Source organism: Perognathus longimembris, chromosome 9, assembly GCF_023159225.1.
Source record: "Perognathus longimembris pacificus isolate PPM17 chromosome 9, ASM2315922v1, whole genome shotgun sequence".
In the NCBI taxonomy this organism is placed as follows: domain Eukaryota; kingdom Metazoa; phylum Chordata; class Mammalia; order Rodentia; family Heteromyidae; genus Perognathus; species Perognathus longimembris.
The window spans coordinates 1,967,118-1,987,892 of NC_063169.1; the positions used below are offsets into that span (position 1 = coordinate 1,967,118).

Below are 20,775 nucleotides of genomic sequence, written 5' to 3' on the forward strand. Positions count from 1 at the left end.
TCAACCACTTGAGCCACACTTTCACTGGGTCACTGAAGATAAGAGTCTCCTCACAGACTTTCCTGCTGGGGCTGGATTTGAACTGGAAACTTTCCAGCTCAGCCTCCGGGATTAGCTAGGATGATAGGTGTGAGCCAGCAGCCACCAAGGACGCAACTCTCCTTGACCATCAGGAACAGTCTGTGGAACTCACAACACGATTTCCCCATCTCAAGGCGCCTTTCCATGGTGCCGAGCGGGGGCTGGCCGTGTTAGAGCTGTGTGTGGTCTTCCCCACGGGGCGGGGGAGAAGGGGGTTACCAAGCCGGCCACCAGTCAGGCAGTGGCCGGGGCCAGCGGGGCCTGGAGGAGGGCAGAGGAAGAGGAGAATATGGGGGCCCGCGAGCATTAACACAGGGGTTACAGCGACATCCCGGAGTCCTTTGGGGTTCACGAGAGGATCAGTTCCTCAAGAGGAGCCGACAGGGTCGCTCCAGGCCTGCGGGCTCGGGGCACCGGGCACCGCGCAGCCTGGAGAGCCCGCTTCCGAGAAGGAAGTACAGGGCGGCTGCGCTAAGCCGGGGCCGGGGGCTCTGCAAACCGGGGCGCCGGGGGCTCTCCCAACCGGGCACCGGGGGCTCTCCACACCGGGCACCGGGGGCTCTCCATGCCGGGCACCGGGGGCTCTCCACACCGGGCACCGGGGGCTCTCCCAACCGGGGCACCGGGGGCTCTCCACACCGGGCGCCGGGGGCTCTCCACACCGGGCGCCGGGGGCTCTCCACACCGGGCACCGGGGGCTCTCCCAACCGGGGCACCGGGGGCTCTCCACACCGGGCGCCGGGGGCTCTCCACACCGGGCGCCGGGGGCTCTCCACACCGGGCACCGGGGGCTCTCCACACCGGGCACCGGGGGCTCTCCACACCGGGCACCGGGGGCTCTCCCAACCGGGGCGCCGGGGGCTCTCCACACCGGGCGCCGGGGGCTCTCCACACCGGGCGCCGGGGGCTCTCCACACCGGGCACCGGGGGCTCTCCACACCGGGCACCGGGGGCTCTCCCAACCGGGGCACCGGGGGCTCTCCCAACCGGGGCCGAGGGGCTCTCCACACCGGGGCCGAGGGGCTCTCCACACCGGGCACCGGGGGCTCTCCACACCGGGCACCGGGGGCTCTCCAAACCGGGGCCGAGGGGCTCTCCCAACCGGGGCACCGGGGGCTCCACACCGGGCACCGGGGGCTCTCCACACCGGGCACCGGGGGCTCTCCAAACCGGGGCCGAGGGGCTCTCCCAACCGGGGCACCGGGGGCTCTGCACACCGGGCTCCGGGGCTCTCCACACCGGGCACCGGGGGCTCTCCCAACCGGGGCACCGGGGGCTCTCCACACCGGGCACCGGGGGCTCTCCCAACCGGGTCACCGGGGGCTCTGCACACCGGGCGCCGGGGGCTCTCCACACCGGGCACCGGGGGCTCTGCACACCGGGCACCGGGGGCTCTGCACACCGGGGCGCGGTGCCGGCCTGTCCCCTGGCGCGCGGCGGGGCCTCCCTGGAGCCGGGAAAGGGCTCGAGGTCCCATGGACCCCATGGAGACACAGATGGGGGCGGAACGCAGGCAGGCAGGGCCCGAAGGCCGGGGGCCCGCGGGGGCGGAGGCGCAGGGCCCCGCGGCGCTGCCAGGGCTCCGGGCCAGGGGCCTCGCCAGGACCAGCCCGGCTCAGGCTCTCGGTCAGGACAAGCAAAGGGATTGGGTGCCCGCTAGGCCACGCCGTGTGGCACGGTTCCGCCACACATTTGCAGGGCTGGTGGCACCCCGCCTCCCGCCCCCCCTCGGGGAAGCCCCCCTCCCCCCCCCCGCGAGCCCCCCCCCCCCCCCCCCCCCGCCATCGGAGGCGAGGAGGCCGCGCGTCAGCGAAGCAGCTGCAGGTGCTCCGGCCTCTCCTGGGTGACTCACACCTCGAGAACCCATCGGCCTTCCCCACCCCCTGCGCACCCCTGGAAACGCTGTCTGCGCTCCCAAGGGTTGCACGGGGGGCGGGCGAGGGAGCAGGCCGCGCTGGGGAGCCGCGGGTTCGGGACCAGCCTGCCCCTCCGTCGCCCTCCCCTCGGCCCCCCGCCGGTTCTCCCCGGACTCGGGTCTTGGTGCCCGCTTCCCACGAGGGAAATTCATACCTGTGTCACGTTGCGAACGGATGGACTCCATCCCCAGCCAGGAGGCTACAAAAACCACGCGCGCGCGTGCGCACCCAGCACACCAAGATGTGAAGAATACGTTTATTTAGCATTTATATAAAAGAAGTAGTGACGAGGCAGGCACAGTGGTAAAGCTCTTGTTTAACACAACCCCAACCATTGAAAACGTACCACAAACGATCTACCCGATTCTTTTTCTAGGACTATCGAAGCAGGAGGGGATTAAGTGATACAAACAGACTCTTGTTTTATGGGGAAATATCTGCTGTTTTGAAGGTTTACCTGTGTAATCAAATTTGAAGAATATTCAAAGAGGTCTAGATCAAATTGATTTTATCAGAGTCCTGATTATTTTTGGAGCTATTTCTTTCTTGTTGTATTTGTTCAAATGAAGATATTTACATAAAGCAAAAGAAATATAGTCCAAGTGTACAATTTGGTTATTTTTCAATATGTGTGGTCCCATAATTAACCGTCAGCTCCAATCGAGGCCTCCCAACTAGGCCTGGCATGGGGAGACCTGTGCCCAGCCATCCTGTCCTTTCCATTGCCACAGTGGCTGTGCTCCTGCTCTCTCTGCTCAAGTGAACAGAAGATTTCAAATAAAGCAGCCAATTTCGTTGTTTACGGCTTTGTGCATCCTTTAGTGTAATGCGCGACCCATCGACGTTGTGGTGAGTATGGGTCCTTGATTACATTGTGAAGCGGATCAAATCTGCTCAGTTCATCTATTTTACTGTTGCTGAGAAGTCGATTGCTTTGCTTGAGCCTGCTGCTGTTTGTGTGTATGTGTGTGTGAGACAGAGAGAAAGAAACAAAGTACAAATTCAATGCCTCTAGCTCTCACTTGACTTTTCTGCCCACGGCTGGTTCTCTACCACTTGAGCCACAACTCTGCTTATGGCATTTTGGTGGTTTGGGGGAATAAGGGTTTCTCAGACTTTCCTGCCCAGGCTAGCTTTGAACAATGGTGATCCTCAGATCTCAGCCACCTGAGTAACGAGGATACAGGAATGAATCACCAGCATGTGGGTAGCCTCATATCAAGAACGAGCAAACACTTTTATATTAGTCTTTCTATTTGAATTATTTTTCTTTTCTTTTGAGATACTTAGGATTAGGAGTAAAATAAATAAGCATTTAGCTACTATAAAATAACAAATGATAACTCTCTGGTGGGATCTTACAAGAGTAAAAGCCCCCCAATGGGTGAGCATTTCATTGGAACTTTGGCATCACAAAATTTGTTTGTGCTTAGTGGCATCTTATATTAAATAATGGAAAATTGAGAAAGTATATGGAATCACACAAAAGATCACAAAAATCCACACAAACAACAGTGCCCAGGATTCACACAGGACAAAGAATAAATAAATGGCACCACTTTCCAGTGCACGGACTGAATTGAAAGAACTATGGCCTGTGTAAATATCCAGAGAAGTCTCATTTGGAGAAAAAAGAAAACTAGTTATAAAATTAACACAGTTCTTCTGCATCCTCACTAAATTAGCAGGAATATCACTGTATCACTTCATTCAACAGATTTACAAGAATAAAACATCCTATACTTAGGAGAGGTTGCAATTTGTAACTACATATAGAAAATCACTAAGCATAACAGACTGGAGAAAAATGCACCTTATGATGAAAATAAACATAAATTACTTAACCTCGAGACATAAATGAATGGGAAGTTAGAAGCTCCATTAAAGATATGTGATTTAATATTGATTTTGCAAGGCAAATATATATGTATATGTATATATATTATTTTATTCTTTTCTTGCCTTCAAAGATATTTTCTTTGGTCAAACTCTGATATTCAGAAGATCTGTCAGGTAGCAAAAATAACAAGAAGTTCCATGTCATAAGTAAACAGTTACATTAAAGAAAGACTGAATTTAGTTTACTAAAATTATTGAATTGTAGTGTTACTAAACTTAAGTTGCACTTAGGATTACAGCAAAATTTAAAAATATTTTTATTATCTTTAAGTAGTTGTAGAAAGAAGTTGCCATTCGTATAGTAGTTATGAATTTAGTGCATTTTGATCAATGTCACCTCTCATAATGAGTGCATCGAATGTCACGTCTTAGAATGAGTGCATCGGATGTCACCTCTTAGAATGAGCGTACTGAATGTGTGCCATGTATCCAAGAAGCTATGGATCCTGTTCTGTGTCTGCAACAGTACTTCCACCTCTCCACTCAGATTTTGCTAATGTTTCTCCTATTGTTCATTCAAGTGACTTAATTTTGGTTATTGATTTCCTTGACGACTAATGCCGTGTTGATATATTTGTTTTTCCTGTGAGACCTAGTGATTTATCTCAAGCCTAACAACCATTTCTTTTTTTGTTTTTAGCTTTTGTATTCTTGGATCTGACTAGGCAATCTGTCCTTAATAAGTATTGTGAATGCTTTTATACTTGCAAAATATTTGGGTTAATTGCTCCACTTGCTGAAAACATTATTTCCTATCCTTTCCCAGGCATTTCTTTAGTTGCATGACTTTTTTCCCTGCTGAATTCCCCTGTTGCTTTGAAGAACGATTAATTAATTAATTCTGTCGCATGGGTTCCAAACCATTTATTTTTCTTTTCATTGATCTATTTTTTCTTTTTGATTGTGTTGATGTTTTAACTCAGGATTTAATCTTTCTCTACCACTTGAGCCATGCCTGAACTTAGTATTTTGTTTTCTTAAAATTGGCTATTATTTTATTTTATCATTTCCATAGTCTTTTGAATTGCTATAGATTTATACAGTAAGTTTCCAAATCAGATGGGAGTAGTATATGTTCTCCAACATTTGTTCTTATTCTTTTCTTATTATTTTCTTTTCCCTTTCCCCTTTGATAGATTGATAGATATTACATAGATTACAGATAGATGCACATGTTGGCCTATGTGTGTGTTTTTAAATCGTTCTATATTTCTGTACTTCCACAATAATTTTGTAAATAAGTAAATCTATTTTCTCAATCCATTTTCTAGTAAGTAAATCTATATACATATTTTTGTCAGTCATGGGGCTTGAACTCTTGTCACTGAGCTCTTCAGCTCAAGGCTTGTACTCTACCACTTGATCCACTGCTTCTGGTTTTCTGGTGGTTAATTGGAGATAACAGTCTCATGGACTTTTCTGCTCAAGCTGGCTTTGAACCTTGATCCTCAGTTCTCAGCCTCCTTAGTAACTAGCATTACAGGTGTGAGCCACCAATGCCTGGAAGTAAATCTATGTTAATTCTTATTTGTTTATTTTCTATGCTAGTACTGAGGTTTGAACTTTGTTCTTGGCATTTTTTTCTCAAGGTTAGTGCTCTATCACTTGTGCTATACATCTACTTCTGGGATTTGCTGCTTATTGGAGATAAGAGTGTCTCAGATTTGTCTGCCCAGGCTGGCTTCAAATAAAGACCCTCCTCATGTCTCAGCCTCCAAGGATCTAGTGATCTAGGAATGAGCCACCATGCCTGACTGGGTCTTATTTATTTTTATTTCCTTCAATCTACATATTAATTAGGGAAGAATCAACATCTTCAAGATTGTTATGTCAAGTCTTCAATGCATCCACATTACATAATTACTTAGAACTTCCTTTATTTATTTTTCAATTTTTCTTTTTTTCTTTTTTTTTTTTGCCAAGGGGTCACTTGTGGGGCTTGAACTCAGGGTCTGGGCTTTGCCCCTGTGTGCATTGCGCTCACGGCTAGTGCTCTTTCGCTTTGAGCCACAGTGGCACTTCCGCTATTTCTGAGTCGTTTATTGGAGATAAGAGTCTCATGGCCTTCTCTGCGCAGTCTTGCTTGGAACTGCAATCCTGACATCTCAGACTCCAGAGTAGCTGGGAACACAGACGTGAGCCACGGGCCCCCAGTGCCTTCAAACATCTTCCACTACTCATGTGTTCCGGAGTCTTCTAACAAATATATTCCTACTATTTGGTCTACCCCAAAACAAAATAGATACTTTATCTACAGAAATTTTGTCCATAGAAGAAGTTATACAACGAAAATTATGCAGGCTTCAGAAGGATCAGAATCTGGTGCAAAACAAGACCTAAATGTCATTATTCTTCAGATGTTAAATGCCATTTACAGGCTCTGAAACCTGAGCAAATTACCAGAGACGAAATTTCATCATCAGCTTCACAATCTTAAGGTCACATTGCATAACCATACGCATTCAGAAATATGTGCCCAAGAATGAGACAAACCATCTACAATCATTGTGGGTAATTTGTGTGTGCATGTATGTGCATGTGTGTGTCAGATGAACAAATACACACAAGCCTTCATCTACGTGACTCAGCGTCTAAATATAGATCAGACATGATGTAAGAGATGGTTGGATTTGATGTTTATGGAAAGCCATTCTGAGTCAATAAGCACAGTCATTTGTTTACAACTAACTCGAGGCTAAACAAAAGTGTGATGCTAACCAGGGGCCAGCGGCTCACACCTGTGATCCTAGCTATTGAGGAGCTGAAATTGGGGAATCAGTCTTTTTTTATTTATTTATTTATTTATTTATTTATTTATTTATTTTTTTTATTAATTGGACATAAATTTTTTTACAAGGTGTTGTGCAAAGAGGGTGCAGTTACATAGTAGGGCAGTGTGTACATTTCTTATGATATCTTACAACCTGTTTTTCTATCCCTTGTCTAGGTCAGGTTGACATATATGCAATATACAATGTATCAAGAACATATACAGTATTCACAGACTTGGTCTCTACTGTCTCTCCGTCTCCCTTTGTTAACAGTCATATATCAGGGAGATCATGCCCCTTTGTTTTCTGTGTTCTAGGCTTGTCTCACTCAACATTATTTGTTCGAGTTCCGACCATTTCCCTGCAAATAACAATATTTCACCATTCCTAATCGCTATGTAGTATTCCATTGTGTATAAGTACCATATTTTTTGGATCCATTCGTCTGTGGAGGGGCATCTGGGTTGTTTCCATATTTTAGCTATTGTGAATTGTGCCGCGATAAACATGGTAGTACAAATGCCTTTTTGATATCTTGGATTTTGCTGTTTAGGATAGATGCCTAGGAGTGGTATGGCTGGGTCATAGGGTAGGTCTATATTGAGCTTTTTGAGAAACCTCCATACTGTTCTCCAAAGTGGTTGTACTAATTTGCACTCCCACCAACAATGGAGAAGGGTTCCTCTTTCCCCACAGCCCCTCCAGCATTTGTTGTTTCCTGAGTTCAGAGTATAGGCCATTCTAACTGGGGTGAGGTGGTATCTCAGGGTTGTTTTTATTTGCATTTTCTTTACTAGCAGGGATGTTGAGCATTTCCTCATATGTTTCTTTGCCATTTTTATATCTTCTCTTGAGAAGTCTCTCTTTAGCTCTTTTGCCCATTTCCTAATAGGTTTATTGGGCTTGGAGGGGCTTAGTTTTTTGAGTTCTCTGTAGATGACCGATATCAGGCCTTTGTCTGTTGCTGTGCTGGTAAATATCCTTTCCCATATCGTTGGCTGTCTTTCTATTTTGGTGGCTATGTCCTTAGCTGTGCAGAAACTTTTTAATTTGTAGTAGTCCCATTTGTCGAGTCTTTCTCCTATTTGTTGTGCCCCTGGGACTCTATTCAGGAAATTCCTTCCTGTGCCTATAAGTTCTAGTGTCTTTCCTACTCTGTCCTTCAGTAGTTTCAAGGATTCAGGTCTGATGTTGAGGTCCTTGATCCATTTTGAGTTGATCTTGGTGCATGGTGATAGGCTTGGGTCTACTTTGAGTTTTCTGCATATGGCTGCCCAGTTCTCCCAGCACCAGTAGTTGAAGAGGCTATGTTTATTCCATTGTATATCTTTAGCTCCTTTGTCGAATATCAGTTGGCTGTAAGAGTGCGGTTTTATTTCTGGGTCTTCAGTTCTAATCCATTGGTCTTCCGATCTGTTTTTATACCAATACCATGCTGTTTTTGTTATGATGGCCTTGTAGTAGATCTTGAAGTCAGGTATTGTGATACCTCCTGCATTGCTTTTTTTGCCTAGAATTGCTTTGGCTATTCTAGGTTTTTTGCTGTTCCATATGAATTTATGGATTGGTTTCTCTATTTCAGTGAAGAATGTGGCTGGGATTTTGATAGGTATTGCATTGAATTTGTATAACAATTTGGGCAATATGGCCATTTTCACTATATTGATTCTGCCTACCCATGAGCATGGGAGGTCTTTCCATCTCCTTGTGTCTTCTTTGATTTCCCTTATTAGATTTTTGTAGTTTTCATTGAATAGGTCCGTCACGTCCTTGGTTAAGTTGATCCCTAGGTACTTTATTCTTTTTTTGGCTACTGTAAATGGAATTGTTTCCATAATTTCCTTTTCTGTTTGTCTATTGCTGGTGTACAGAAAAGCTGCTGACTTTTGTGGGTTGATTTTATATCCTGCTACTTTGCCAAATTGGTTTATTAGGTGTAGGAGTTTGGGTACTGAGGTTTTTGGGTCCTTCAGATACAAGATCATGTCGTCTGCGAATAGGGATAACTTGATTTCTTCCTTGCCGATGTGGATCCCTTTGATGTCCTCCTCTTGCCTTATTGCTATGGCTAGGGATTCCAGCACTATGTTGAACAGAAGTGGGGAGAGTGGGCATCCTTGTCTTGTTCCTGATTTTAGGGGGAATGACTTAAGTTTCTCTCCATTTAATATGATATTAGCAGTTGGTCTGTTGTATATGGCTTTTATTGTTTTGAGGAATGTTCCATCTATTCCTGTTCTCTCCAAAGCTTTTAATAGGTATGGATGTTGTATTTTGTCAAAGGCTTTTTGGGCATCGACTGAGATAACAATGTGATTCTTGATTTTAGCTCTGTTTATGTGGTGAATTACGTTGATTGATTTACGGATGTTGAACCATCCTTGTGACTGAGGGATGAAGCCTACTTGGTCATGATGTATGATATTCTTGATCACTTTCTGGATCCTATTAGCTAATATTTTATTGAGGAGCTTTGCATCTGTGTTCATTAGTGATATTGGTCTGTAGTTCTCTTTTTTTGTTGGGTCTTTGCCTGGTTTGGGAATTAGTATGATATTAGCTTCGTAGAATGAGTTTGGAATTTCTCCCTCCATTTCTATTTCGCGGAAGAGTTTGAGGAGTATTGGAATTAGCTCCTCACTAAAGGTTTTGTAGAATTCGTTGGTGAATCCATCTGGGCCTGGGCTTTTCTTAGTAGGGAGGTTCTTGATTACCTCCTGTATCTCACCGTAAGTTATTGGTTTATTTAGCTGATTTATTTCTTCTTGGTTCAGTTTGGGCAGTTTGTACTTCTCTAAGAATTGATCCATTTCTGTAGAATTATTGTTTTTTGCTGAGTAGAGGTTTTGGAAATAGCTCCTTATGATTGTTTGAATATCGTGTGTACTTGTTGTAATTTTTCCTGTGGAGTCCCTGATTTTACGAATATGAGTCTCTTCTCTTCTTTTTTTTGTAAGTCTTGCAAGGGGTCTGTCAATTTTGTTTATTTTCTCAAAGAACCAGCTTTTAGTCTTATTTATTTGTTGAATGGTCTTTCTATTTTCAATCAGATTTATCTCTTCTTTAATCTTTGTGATCTCTCCTCTCCTAGTCGTTTTAGATTCTGTCATTTCTTGTTTCTCCAGTTGTTTTAGTTTCATCGTGAGGGTATTCACCTGCTCTGCTTCCATTCTTTTAATGTGGGTGCTGAGTGCAATGATCTTGCCCCTCAGAACTGCCTTAGCTGTGTCCCATAGGTTTCTTTGTGATGTGTTTTCTTTGTCATTGTGGCTTATGAATTCGTTGATTTCATCTTTAATTTGATCTGTGGCCCAAGTGTTGGATAGCAGCGTGGGGTTTAGCCTCCAAGAGTGTGTATAGGCTCTGTGGTATCCTTTGTTGTTGAGGGTTACCTTTAATCCACTGTGGTCAGATATAATACATGGGATGACGTCAATACTTTTGTATTTGCTGAGGTTCTTTGTGTGGGCTATGACGTGGTCTATTTTGGAATATGATCCATGGGCTGCTGAAAAGAAGGTGTATTGGGTCTCTGTGGGGTGAAAGGTTCTATATAGGTCTGTTAGATCCATTTGGGAAATGGTGTTATTTAGGTCCTCAGCTCCCTTACTAATCCTCTGAGTGTTGGATCTGTCTCTTGGAGAGAGAGGAGTATTAAAGTCACCCACTATGATTGTTTTTGCGTCTATCTTGCTCTGTAATTCTTTGAGAATTTGCTTGACATATGTCGGGCCTCTTTTGTTTGGTGAGTATACATTTATCACCGTGATTTCTTGATCCTGGATTTTTCCTTGTATTAATATGTAGTGTCCTTCTTTGTCTTTTTGAGTGGACTTTAAAGAGAAGTCAAGCTTGTCTGAGATCAGGATGGCTACACCTGCCGTTTTGGTGGATGCATTTGCTTGGTAGATCTTGCTCCATCCTTTCACTCGAAGCCTGTTTTTGTCCCTTGCTGTAAGGTGGGTCTCTTGTAGACAGCAGATGTCAACTTTTTGTTTGCGAATCCATTCTGCCAGTCTGCTCCTCTTTATAGGGGAGTTTAAACCATTTATATTTAAAGAGATCAAGGATAAGGGTGTTTTTTCTCCTTCCATTTTCTTGGTGGGCTGTTTTTTCTTCTTTTTTTTTTTTCTTCTTGTCTTTAGTGAGCTTGTGTTTCTGCTGGGCTTTGGCTATTGAAGTTTCTTTCTGATTCTGTCTGTGTGTCTTTTACGATCTCTGTTGGGTGGGGTTCCCCTCTTAATATTCGCTGTAGGGCTGGTTTTTTATTCACATACTCCTTTAGCTCCTCTTTGGTGTGGAAAGATCTGGTTCTCCCTTCGAATGTGAACTCCAATTTCGCTGGATATTTGATCCGAGGTTGTAAATTGTTATTCTGGAGTACTTGGATGGTGTTCTTCCACTCGCTTCGAGCTTGGTAAGTTTGTGTGGATAAGTCGGATGTTATTCGAATCCTCTTCCCATTGAAAAAAGTTTCCTTCTTCGCTTTGGCTGAATTCAGAATTTGCTCTTTAATCTTGAGGTCTGAAGTCTTGAATATTATGTGCCTTGGGGTGGCTTTCCTGGGGTCTGGCCTGCCAGGTGTCCTATAGGCTTCGGTTACCTGGATGGGGTCCCCTGTGAGATTGGGGAAGTTTTCTGCAATAACTTTATTGAGAACATGATTAAGCCCTCTGCTCTGATATTCGGCTCCTTCTTCTATTCCAATTATGCGCAGATTATATCTCTTGTCTTTGTCCATTAGTTCCTGGATTAGTCTTCCCTGAAGCTTCACCTTTTCTTGGAGTGTGGTCATTTTCTGGTTGTTGTCAGCTGCTTCATCGTCCAGGCGAGAGATTCTGGATTCCATATGGTCTACTCTTTGTGTCATGGTTTCAATTGCGGAGTTTATGGATGTCAGAGAGCTATTTATGGTTGTCATATCAGCTCTGATCGTGGAGATTTCTTCCTTCAAAGAGTTGTATTTTAAATCTATTTTTTCATGCATTTCAATTCTTAGGATGTGGAGATTTTCTTTAAAGGCAGCTTGCATTGTATCCATTTTTGCTTCCATTTCTTTAAAGCAGGTTTGCATTGTATCCAGTTTTGCTTCCATTTCTTTCTTGGCTTCCTGGGTGTCCTTCCAGATTTCCGCTCTAAATTCCTGGAATTGTTTTCTGATTTCATTTCTGACGCTTTCGATCATTCCTGTTAACATGGCCTCATTTGCTTTTTTAGTCTCCATCTCCTCTTCAGTCGTGCTGCTTTTTGGAGCTGGCGAGTTGGCTTGCCCTTTGATGAACTGAGTTATGTTTCTTTGTGATTTGCGCATCTGGAGATCTGGATGGCTTCTCAGGTTTGGTTTGTAGCTCCTCCCTCCCTCCTGTGTAGACGTGTCTATGGGCAGCAGGTGCTGTCGCTGTGTCCCCGCCCACCAGTGCAGGGTACGCCTACCAGAGCGGGCGCTGTCGCCGGGGGCCCCGCCCTCCTGTGCGCTGTGCGTTCAGTGCAACAGGCACTTCGGCGGGATATGCCTCCCAGAGCAAGTCCTGGGTTGTTGGGTTGTGCTTGCGCCCTCCCACGAGTCCGTTGTGGGGGGGGGGGGGTACGTGTGGGGCCCAGTGGGATCGACTGTCCGGGTGTGGCTTGGCACCTTCAGACCTCACCTCCGCTGTTAGGAGGGGGGACGTGATCAGGCTCCAGTGACCCTGCTGGGCTGGTATTGCCCACCAGCGCCTGTGGTTTTAGTTGTAAGAGTCTGCGAGGTCCAGGCGCCTCAGGTGGGGTTTGCACAACCGGCTGTCTCCCGGCCCCTGTTGGGAAGGGGGCGGGGCCGGTTCTGCCAGTTCAGGAACCTGTGGGGTGTTGGTGCTGCTGAGCCCTTCCCCTGCTAAACTGACTTCCCAGCGCCTGATGGGGGTTTCCCCGCCTGATTTGTGGGTTCTTTGTTCCGTCAGGGGTGGGGGAGGGGGGAGGGGAGGGCACTCACTTTTGCTGCTTTGTGTGTGTGTCCCGCGCCGCCGTTGGCCCTCCAGGGGTTGGCTAAGTGTCGTGGTGACTTCCCTGGTTCCCTATTTCTGCCGCGCTGGGTTCCCTTGTCCGAACCCGGTGTGGACCCGAACTTCTCGTCGCTGCCGGTGTGTCTTGGTCCGCACCCTGCCTTGTGTCCGTGGGGTCTCCCCCTATATGAATTCTGCGCTCCTGGCAGCCTGTCTGCCGATCGCCGGGTTTCCCTTTCCCAGCCTGACCCTGTTTGGGCCAGGGTCGGCTGGAGGGGGGAGGGTGCCCCGGTGAATCTCCGGCTCCGTGTAGGTTTTCGGTTCTTCTTTTTTGCTCCTTTTTGTTTTCCTGCGTTTCTCCACTGCTTCTGGCTGCTGGTTTTGCTGGGTTCTTGATGGGGTGTTGGGTGTTGGGGTTCCCAGCTCACTATGCCGTTGGAGCGAGTCGGAGTGCCTCCCTATTCCATCGGCGCCATCTTTCTTCTCCCCCGGGAATCAGTCTTTACGACTCCTATTTTCAACCAACCAGCCCAACACTGGCAGGAGAGCTGAGGCTCAAGCAGTAGAGCACCGTCCTTAAATGAAGACACTAGGGGACAGTGCCCAAGCCTTGAGTGCAAGATTTGGTACCAGCAAACTAAACTAAATTAAATAAATGCATTTCAATGCTAATTTTGCTTTATGATGGCAACAATCCAGGTCATTGCAGGCTGCTGGGGTGGAATGGCGATGCGGTTAACTCTGTGTCTGTGGCACACAGCTTTGCAGCAGGTTACTGAGATGCCGGATGAAAGCCACTCATTCCCAGGTGGCTTTTCCATACTGACACTGGGGAGCTGTTAAATAGAGAGGGGCAACTAGTCTGAATTGAGGGCTGCTTCTGTTTGTGTCCTTTTTATTTTCTGTTGCCTGTTATCTCCCTTAATTTTTGTATCCATTTATTATTTATTCTCATTGTTCATTTCCTATGATCCGTTCTAAGTTTTTCTTTCATATATTACTAAGTATACACTGGTTCATTTTCATGTAATTCCAAAAGTGAATAGAGTAGAAATCTAATACTGCAGTGATGTTCGAAGTTAAAATACTCAGTAATATATTTTAAAGATCCAACTTCTTTTACCTTTGGAACAAGTACCTTAATGTACAGAGTAAGAAAGGTATTGGAAAATCCTGGAGTTGATGATGCAGTTGTTGGATGTGTGGTACTGAGATTTGTTTATGGGTTTCAAATAGATAAACTACTGCCTGGTAAAATGGACAGCACTCTCCACAAAGTCAGACTGAAGGTATATAAGGATTCTTAATTTCTATACTTATGCACTAAAGTACGTATTCAGCACTCAAAGAAATGTTTGGTTGTTTTCAAGTCTAAATGGTGGAATATATTTTAAAGTAGGAAACAAAAATTTGCTGTTATTTGGGGTGCACAGTTCTAATTTGTATAAAAATTAAAATGCTGGGCTGGGGATATAGCCTAGCGGCAAGAGTGCCTGCCTCGGATACATGAGGCCCTAGGTTCGATTCCCCAGCACCACATATACAGAAAACGGCCAGAAGCGGTGCTGTGGCTCAAGTGGCAGAGTGCTAGCCTTGAGCGGGAAGAAGCCAGGGACAGTGCTCAGGCCCTGAGTCCAAGGCCCAGGACTGGCAAAAAAAAAAAAAAAACACACACACAAAAAAAAATTAAAATGCTTGCTGCTTCAATGTGAACTTTCCAAATATATGATCATTTAAATCATTGTCATGGGCATGCATATTTGCTAATTGCAAATGTGTGTACAGTATCTTGTTTGTTAAGATATGATGTTTAATTAACCACATAACAAATATTAATTTGAGTATCTCCTTTGTGTATAAATGCCCTGACTTCACAGTTCCAAAAAGCAACATTTTTTTGCTATTGTAAAGCTATTCTAAATGCCATTCTGGGGATATGAATTTTGTGACTCTGAAAGATTAATTTCCAGGAAGCCATGCAACGTAAGTTTGTCTTGACAAGTGAGAAATCACTTCATAAGTTTTGAGTCCATATTCAATCCAACTTCTTAAATTGCCTGACAAAAGTGTCAAATACTTACTGCCATTCCACATGAATGTTAATTATAAGTTAGAATATTCCAATTTATTATACATAATGAGTAAACAAAAAAACTTACTTTCTAAAAGCTAAGCTAGATGATTATTTTAAAACATGTAGATTGTTGACAAATCTTCCAAAAGATCATAAACTATACTGACTTTTCATCCATTGAAATTATTTATAGTTTCTGATTATTATATTTTCCTTTTACAGTTTAAGCAGTTTTGGTAATTTGTAATTTAGATAAAATCTGCTGTCTGCTTTTGTGAAATCCCTGGTACACTTTAAGGTTTTCAGAAATGCTAGACACTGGTATATTGGGATCAAGAATTGGTTCTAAAGATGAGGATGAAGTAGATCGAGTCATGTTTTCAGAGGTCAGGTGGCAGAGATACATGCAGCCGATAAAGATGAGAGAGAAGGCTTCTGGGAAAATCTCATGAGCTGTGTCACCTTGTCTTCAATTGCTGAGGGAATCCACTGCTTGAGGTCACAATGGATAGCATAAAGACCTGAGATGCTTTGGTTGTATTGGCTGTTGTGCGATTTTCTTAATTCCAATCTTGTTGATTTAATATTCTATGTCAGGATTTTTGAGAGGGAGGAGCTTAAGAAGAGGGAGGGGAAATAGACGGAGAGGGGAAGGTTGGTGAATGCAGTCAGGCCGCAGGTAGAAATGGAGCCAGGTCCCTAGAGGGGAGGCATGGGCCTGGGAGAAATGGGGGACCCATGGAAACGGTGACACTGACAAGGTGCATGACACCCAAACACTGCTAAATTAAATTGAAACACGTTTGTACAACTACTTGAAGATAATTTTAAAAAATTAAAATGAAGTCAAGGAAAATATTTTATATCCGTTCTCCACTGAGGTAAGGTAAGTGTTAGAGGGAGAAAGAAGACTAGTTAGATAAATAGTAGATAAAAGTACGGATGGGTAGATAAACACATAGATAGGCAATGGATAGATAGAGGAATGAGGGAATAGAGGAATGATAAGAGGGTAATCGAAAGATAAATGATAGTAGATAGATGGTAGATGGATAATAGGAATATAGATGATAGAAATGCGCTATTCTCGGAATCTTGTATTTGATTATTTAAATAAGAATACGGGAAAGATTCCCAAGCGAAGGCTTGCACATTTATGTGTTTCCTTATACCTGCTACTGATCCCAGTTTAATTATCTTTTGAAAGTAACCCCTGACTCAGACTCAGGCGGCACGACCACCTCTGATAAATGAGTGCCACTTAAGGCCTCCTCATTTCTTCAGTCCATGACTCACCCCTCCATTAATCCTTCAAAGCTGCTGCTCTGCTGGAAGCCAACCAGGTGGAAACGTTGTGGAGAATTACTCTTTCATTTGCTACTTAAAATTAAGAGGCCTAAGGAAGGGTTTGGGCTCCGGAAAGAGCCCCCCATAAAGACAGGCTCTATCAGAAGCCTCAGTGCTGAGGATTGAGGGGTCTGCTGCCAAGGACAGCATGGAAAGCAGGGATGAGAGCAGGCAGGTCAGGACTTTCATCTCAGGAGGCCGAGGCCTGAGGACCACAGGGTCAAAACCAGTGCAGGCTGAAAGTTCCATGAAACTCTATCTCCAATTCACCACTTAAAAGCAAGAAGCGGATCTGTGGCTCAAATGGTGGAGCACCTGCCCTGATAGTTCAAGCTGTATGACCACCAGCAAACACACACACACGTAGAATAATTTTTAAATGATTTAAATGGACAATTTATTGGTTTACTTGTACTCTCCCTGTATGGGCATCATTGGAAACGGAGTGACTGTGAACTTTACTTTCCTCAAGATGTGGTGATTTGAGATACATTTTTATAAAATACTTTGAGACCTTTGGAAAACTGCAAAGAAAGCATAAGAAACCACTTTTCATCACATTCTCTCATGTGAGAAATTGTTCTTCTCACTCTGCATAGTAGTTTATGATTGGTAAATAATGCAGCTAAAAGCCCAAGTGAAATAACGAGAAAATAAAGCTCTTCATTTAATGGAAAGTTTTTGTTTGCCTGACATCCATCACCCACGATGCATTATTGATGTCCATGTTGGTTAGCTAAGGTTCAGCTCTCTGACATAAAATTCGTTAGCGAAGAGAAAATGCACAGGATGGGTGGTGACAGGCTGGGGGAAGAAGACGGGTTAGCAGTCTTGATCTTCTATTATCTTTTCGTGGTGTTGATGCTGGAGCTTGGTCTCAAGGCCTGAGTCCCTCACCTGGCACTCTACCCCCTGAGCCACACTTCCAGCTCTGGGGTTTTGCCCATTACAGGGAGGTAAGAGTCTCGTTGACTTTCCTGCCCAAGCTGTCTTTTAACTGCAATCCTCAGGTCTCGGCTTCCCAAGTAACTCGGATTAAAGGTTTGTGCCGTGACTGTCCAGCTGTCGGATTGGAATGGACAGGGGAATGCACATGGTGAGAGTGAAACATTCTACAACAAAACGAGAACATAATTTCTATTCATCAGGTCTCCTAAAAGGACAGAAAAGTGAAGTAACTGAAGAGAAAGACGAGATTTTTTTTAAATCCTTCAGTAAAAAGCAAACTTAAGACCACACTTTCAATCAAAACAGTCTGTATTTGATGTGAAGCGAACTTGATCAAGAGAGTACCATGCAACTTTCATGTGCTGTTGAAAGCATTGCACACACAGGAACAGCGCACATTACACCTGCCAAGGAAGTAAAACTCAGACGAATCCAAAGGCTGGCTTGCGCTAACACACACTGCGGGGTTCCCAGTAAGAATGAGAGTAAAACTTTATAAAGCCTAAATACTAGACACTCCCATTAGGCAGTAGGTTTTCACTCTATAAAATAGGACACCAGTTGTGTTTATTGACACTGGATATATCAACTATGCTGATATTTTTGTCACTGTTTGCATGGCAGAGATATGGTATAGATCTGGTCTTTGATTAATGAGGAATCACATTAATTGCAACTTACTTTTAAATGCCATTCAGGCTACACACTCGGAGGCAGAACACGGTGTGCATTCTGTATGATTCCAGTGAAGTAAGAGGGGATTTTTCAGCAATGCTCTGGAGGACCCCCCCACCCCCCCACCCCCCCCCACCCCCCCCACCCCCCATACCAAGCTTAGCACAAACCTGAGCAAATTCCTCTAAGACTGGAGGCCGCGGTGGCTGCTGCGAGTGTCGTGCAAGGTGCTCTCTCCTTTGCACGCAGTTTGCACGCTCGGCTCGCCCCACCCCGGCTCCTCCACGCAGAAACCCGTGGGGTCGAACCAAGGGACTCGGAGCGCGGCGGAGGGCGATGGCCTTGGCGGGGCGCGCGGCGGGAGCTGAGGTTCGTGGAGCGCGTGTTCGGCCCCGCGCGGGCGGGGGGGGGGGGGGGCGCGGCATCTCCTCGCCGGGCACGGCCACGCCACGCGCGGGGCGCCCCTGAGGCCGCAGGGACCCGGGCGGCGGAGATCCGAGGGCCTCGGTTTGAAGCCAACGCCGGCAGGAAGGTCCACGAGCGCACGGCTCAGCGGGAGCTCGGGACCCGAGTTCAAGCCCCGCCACGGTGCCCAGGGACGGGAGGGAGCGGCCGCGGGTCCTCCCCGACGCCAGGGCGGAGCGGCCGCGGGTCCTCCCCGACCCCAGGGCGGAGCGGCCGCGGGTCCTCCCCGACGCCAGGGCGGAGCGGCTGCGGGTCCTCCCCGAACCCCAAGCGGAGAGGCCGCGCCCGGGCCCCGAGTTCAAGTCCCAGTACCGACAACAACAACACCACAAAAAACCCGCAACAGAAACCAAACCAAACCAAACCACTGCTGCGGGCGGTGGGGGGGGGGGCGGTGATCGGTGCCCAGGGCAGAAAGCGCCTCAGGGGGCGACTCTGGAACAGGGGAGCGGCGCCTGCCCAGGGCGCACCGGGGTGGGGTGCGGGCGAGATGGGGACCCTGGATCCAAGGGGCCACAAGGCCGGAAGCCGCCGGGGCGGGAAGCCGCCAGGGCCGGAAGCCGCCAGGGCCGGAAGCCGCCCGGGCCGGAAGCCGCCACGGATGGAAGCCGCCAGGGCCGGAAGCCGCCAGGGCCGGAAGCCGCCTGGGGCCAGAAGCCGCCAGGGCCGGAAGCCGCCAGGGCCGGAAGCCGCCAGGGCCGGAAGCCGCCAGGGCCGGAAGCCGCCAGGGCCGGAAGCCGCCAAGGATGGAAGCCGCCAGGGCTGGAAGCCGCCAGGGACAGAAGTCGCCAGGGCCGGAAGCCGCCAAGGCCGGAAGCCGCCAGGGCCGGAAGCCGCCAGGGCCGGAAGCCGCCAGGGCCGGAAGCCGCCAGGGCCGGAAGCCGCCAGGCCGGAAGCCGCCAAGGCCGGAAGCCGCCAGGGCCGGAAGCCGCCAGGGCTGGAAGCCGCCAGGCCGGAAGCCGCCAGGGCCGGAAGCCGCCAAGGATGGAAGCCGCCTGGGGCCGGAAGCCTCCAGGGCGGGAAGCCTCCAGGGCGGGAAGCCGCCGAGGATGGAAGCCGCCAGGGCCGGAAGCCGCCTGGGGCCAGAAGCCGCCAGGGCGGGAAGCCGCCAGGGCCGGAAGCCTCCAGGGCGGGAAGCCGCCAGGGCCGGAAGCCGCCAAGGATGGAAGCCGCCTGGGGCCGGAAGCCTCCAGGGCGGGAAGCCGCCAGGGCGGGAAGCCGCCAGGGCCGGAAGCCGCCAGGGCGGGAAGCCGCCAGGGCCGGAAGCCGCCAGGGCGGGAAGCCGCCAGGCCGGAAGCCGCCAGGCCGGGAAGCCGCCAGGGCGGGAAGCCGCCAGGGCCGGAAGCCGCCAGGGCCGGAAGCCGCCAGGCCGGAAGCCGCCAGGGCCGGAAGCCGCCAGGGCCGGAAGCCGCCAGGGCCGGAAGCCGGCCCCCGTTGCTTCCATGGATCCGGCTTACTCCACTTCCTATTCAGTTTTCCAGACCTTTCCACGTTGTTGCAGACGGAGCGTCCGCCTGCCTTTCCGATGGAAGCGTAGAATTCCGTCGTACACGCGGGTAGACGCGGATGGGCAGGTAGGACGGGTGGACGGCTAGTCCGCGTCTCGACCCATGTGGGGGTGATGTCCCGCCTCAAAGTGTCACTCAGACCCCCGCGGACGCGGCCCCGGGCACCGCGCCCGCCTGCGCCCCCAGCGCCCCTTCCACGATTGCCATTGGGAATCCACAAACGACATGAAATTGCCATCCAAGCAGAAAATGAAAATAATGTGTAGATTCAAGAGCAATCATAAAAACAACGAAGAAAAAGGCAAAGAAACGGTCCAGAAACGAATGCAGGTGCAAAGCATGGAGAAACACCTGCGTACGACTCAGGAATGAAGTGAAACAATCTGTAATCATGTGGTTTATGTTAATCTTATCAATAAACTTTATGTAGAGTTAAGAGGTTAATTCCTTTTTTTTTATTCTGACATTTGTAAAGCCACCGTGACAACTGTTTCGGGAGTAACTATTCCACATCTTAAGAATCTTGTGTTCATTTGAGATATTCACTGTGGTAGAATGTGTACATTTTTTTCTTTTGAGTATAGACTCTATTTAGAAAATATAGGGTGATAATCTCATTTTGTTCTCCCTCAAGTGAATTAAAAGTCATTTGAAATTATTTTCACTGGATTCTCGCATAAGGTTCTCCCTAAGGAGAGCCAGCTTTGTTAAAATGAAGGAGACAATAAGAAGAAAAGAGGCTTACATTGCGAGTGTATGTAAGCCAGCTACTTTATTTGGAGAATTGGCTCTCCTAAGTGAGAGTCCTTGACATCACAACGATTCCAGACTTCTCATGCTTTCTATGTTTTCTTTTTCACATGTCCTTCGCCTCAAACTTTTACCACTTCCATCATTTCATCAAGAGATTTCGCTTCGAATCGACCACCTATTTCCTCAGCTACTTCCCTTGTCAATCACACGCTAATTATTACACATAGAGACTCTCTCTCCCTAATATCTTCCTCAGTTCTCTTTAGGTTCCTTGAGATGTTGCATTTTTGTTAATCCATTTAATTTTGAGCTCCCTAAAATTTGAAAGGAGCTTTGTAACCAGTCATTGGTGGCTCACGC

The 20,775-nt window shown here is 47.3% G+C and overlaps 1 protein-coding gene across 1 annotated transcript; it reads right to left on the minus strand.

Moving 5' to 3' along the window:
• Nucleotides 1-552: 552 nt before the first annotated feature.
• On the minus strand, nucleotides 553-19,900 carry LOC125357776 (basic proline-rich protein-like). The gene is made up of 2 exons (XM_048354695.1): nucleotides 18,625-19,900; nucleotides 553-1,703 (listed from the first exon to the last, which is right to left on the minus strand). The coding sequence occupies exons 1-2, from the start codon at nucleotides 19,898-19,900 to the stop codon at nucleotides 553-555; spliced, it is 2,427 nt and encodes an 808-aa protein (XP_048210652.1).
• Between the last annotated feature and the right edge of the window lie 875 nt (nucleotides 19,901-20,775).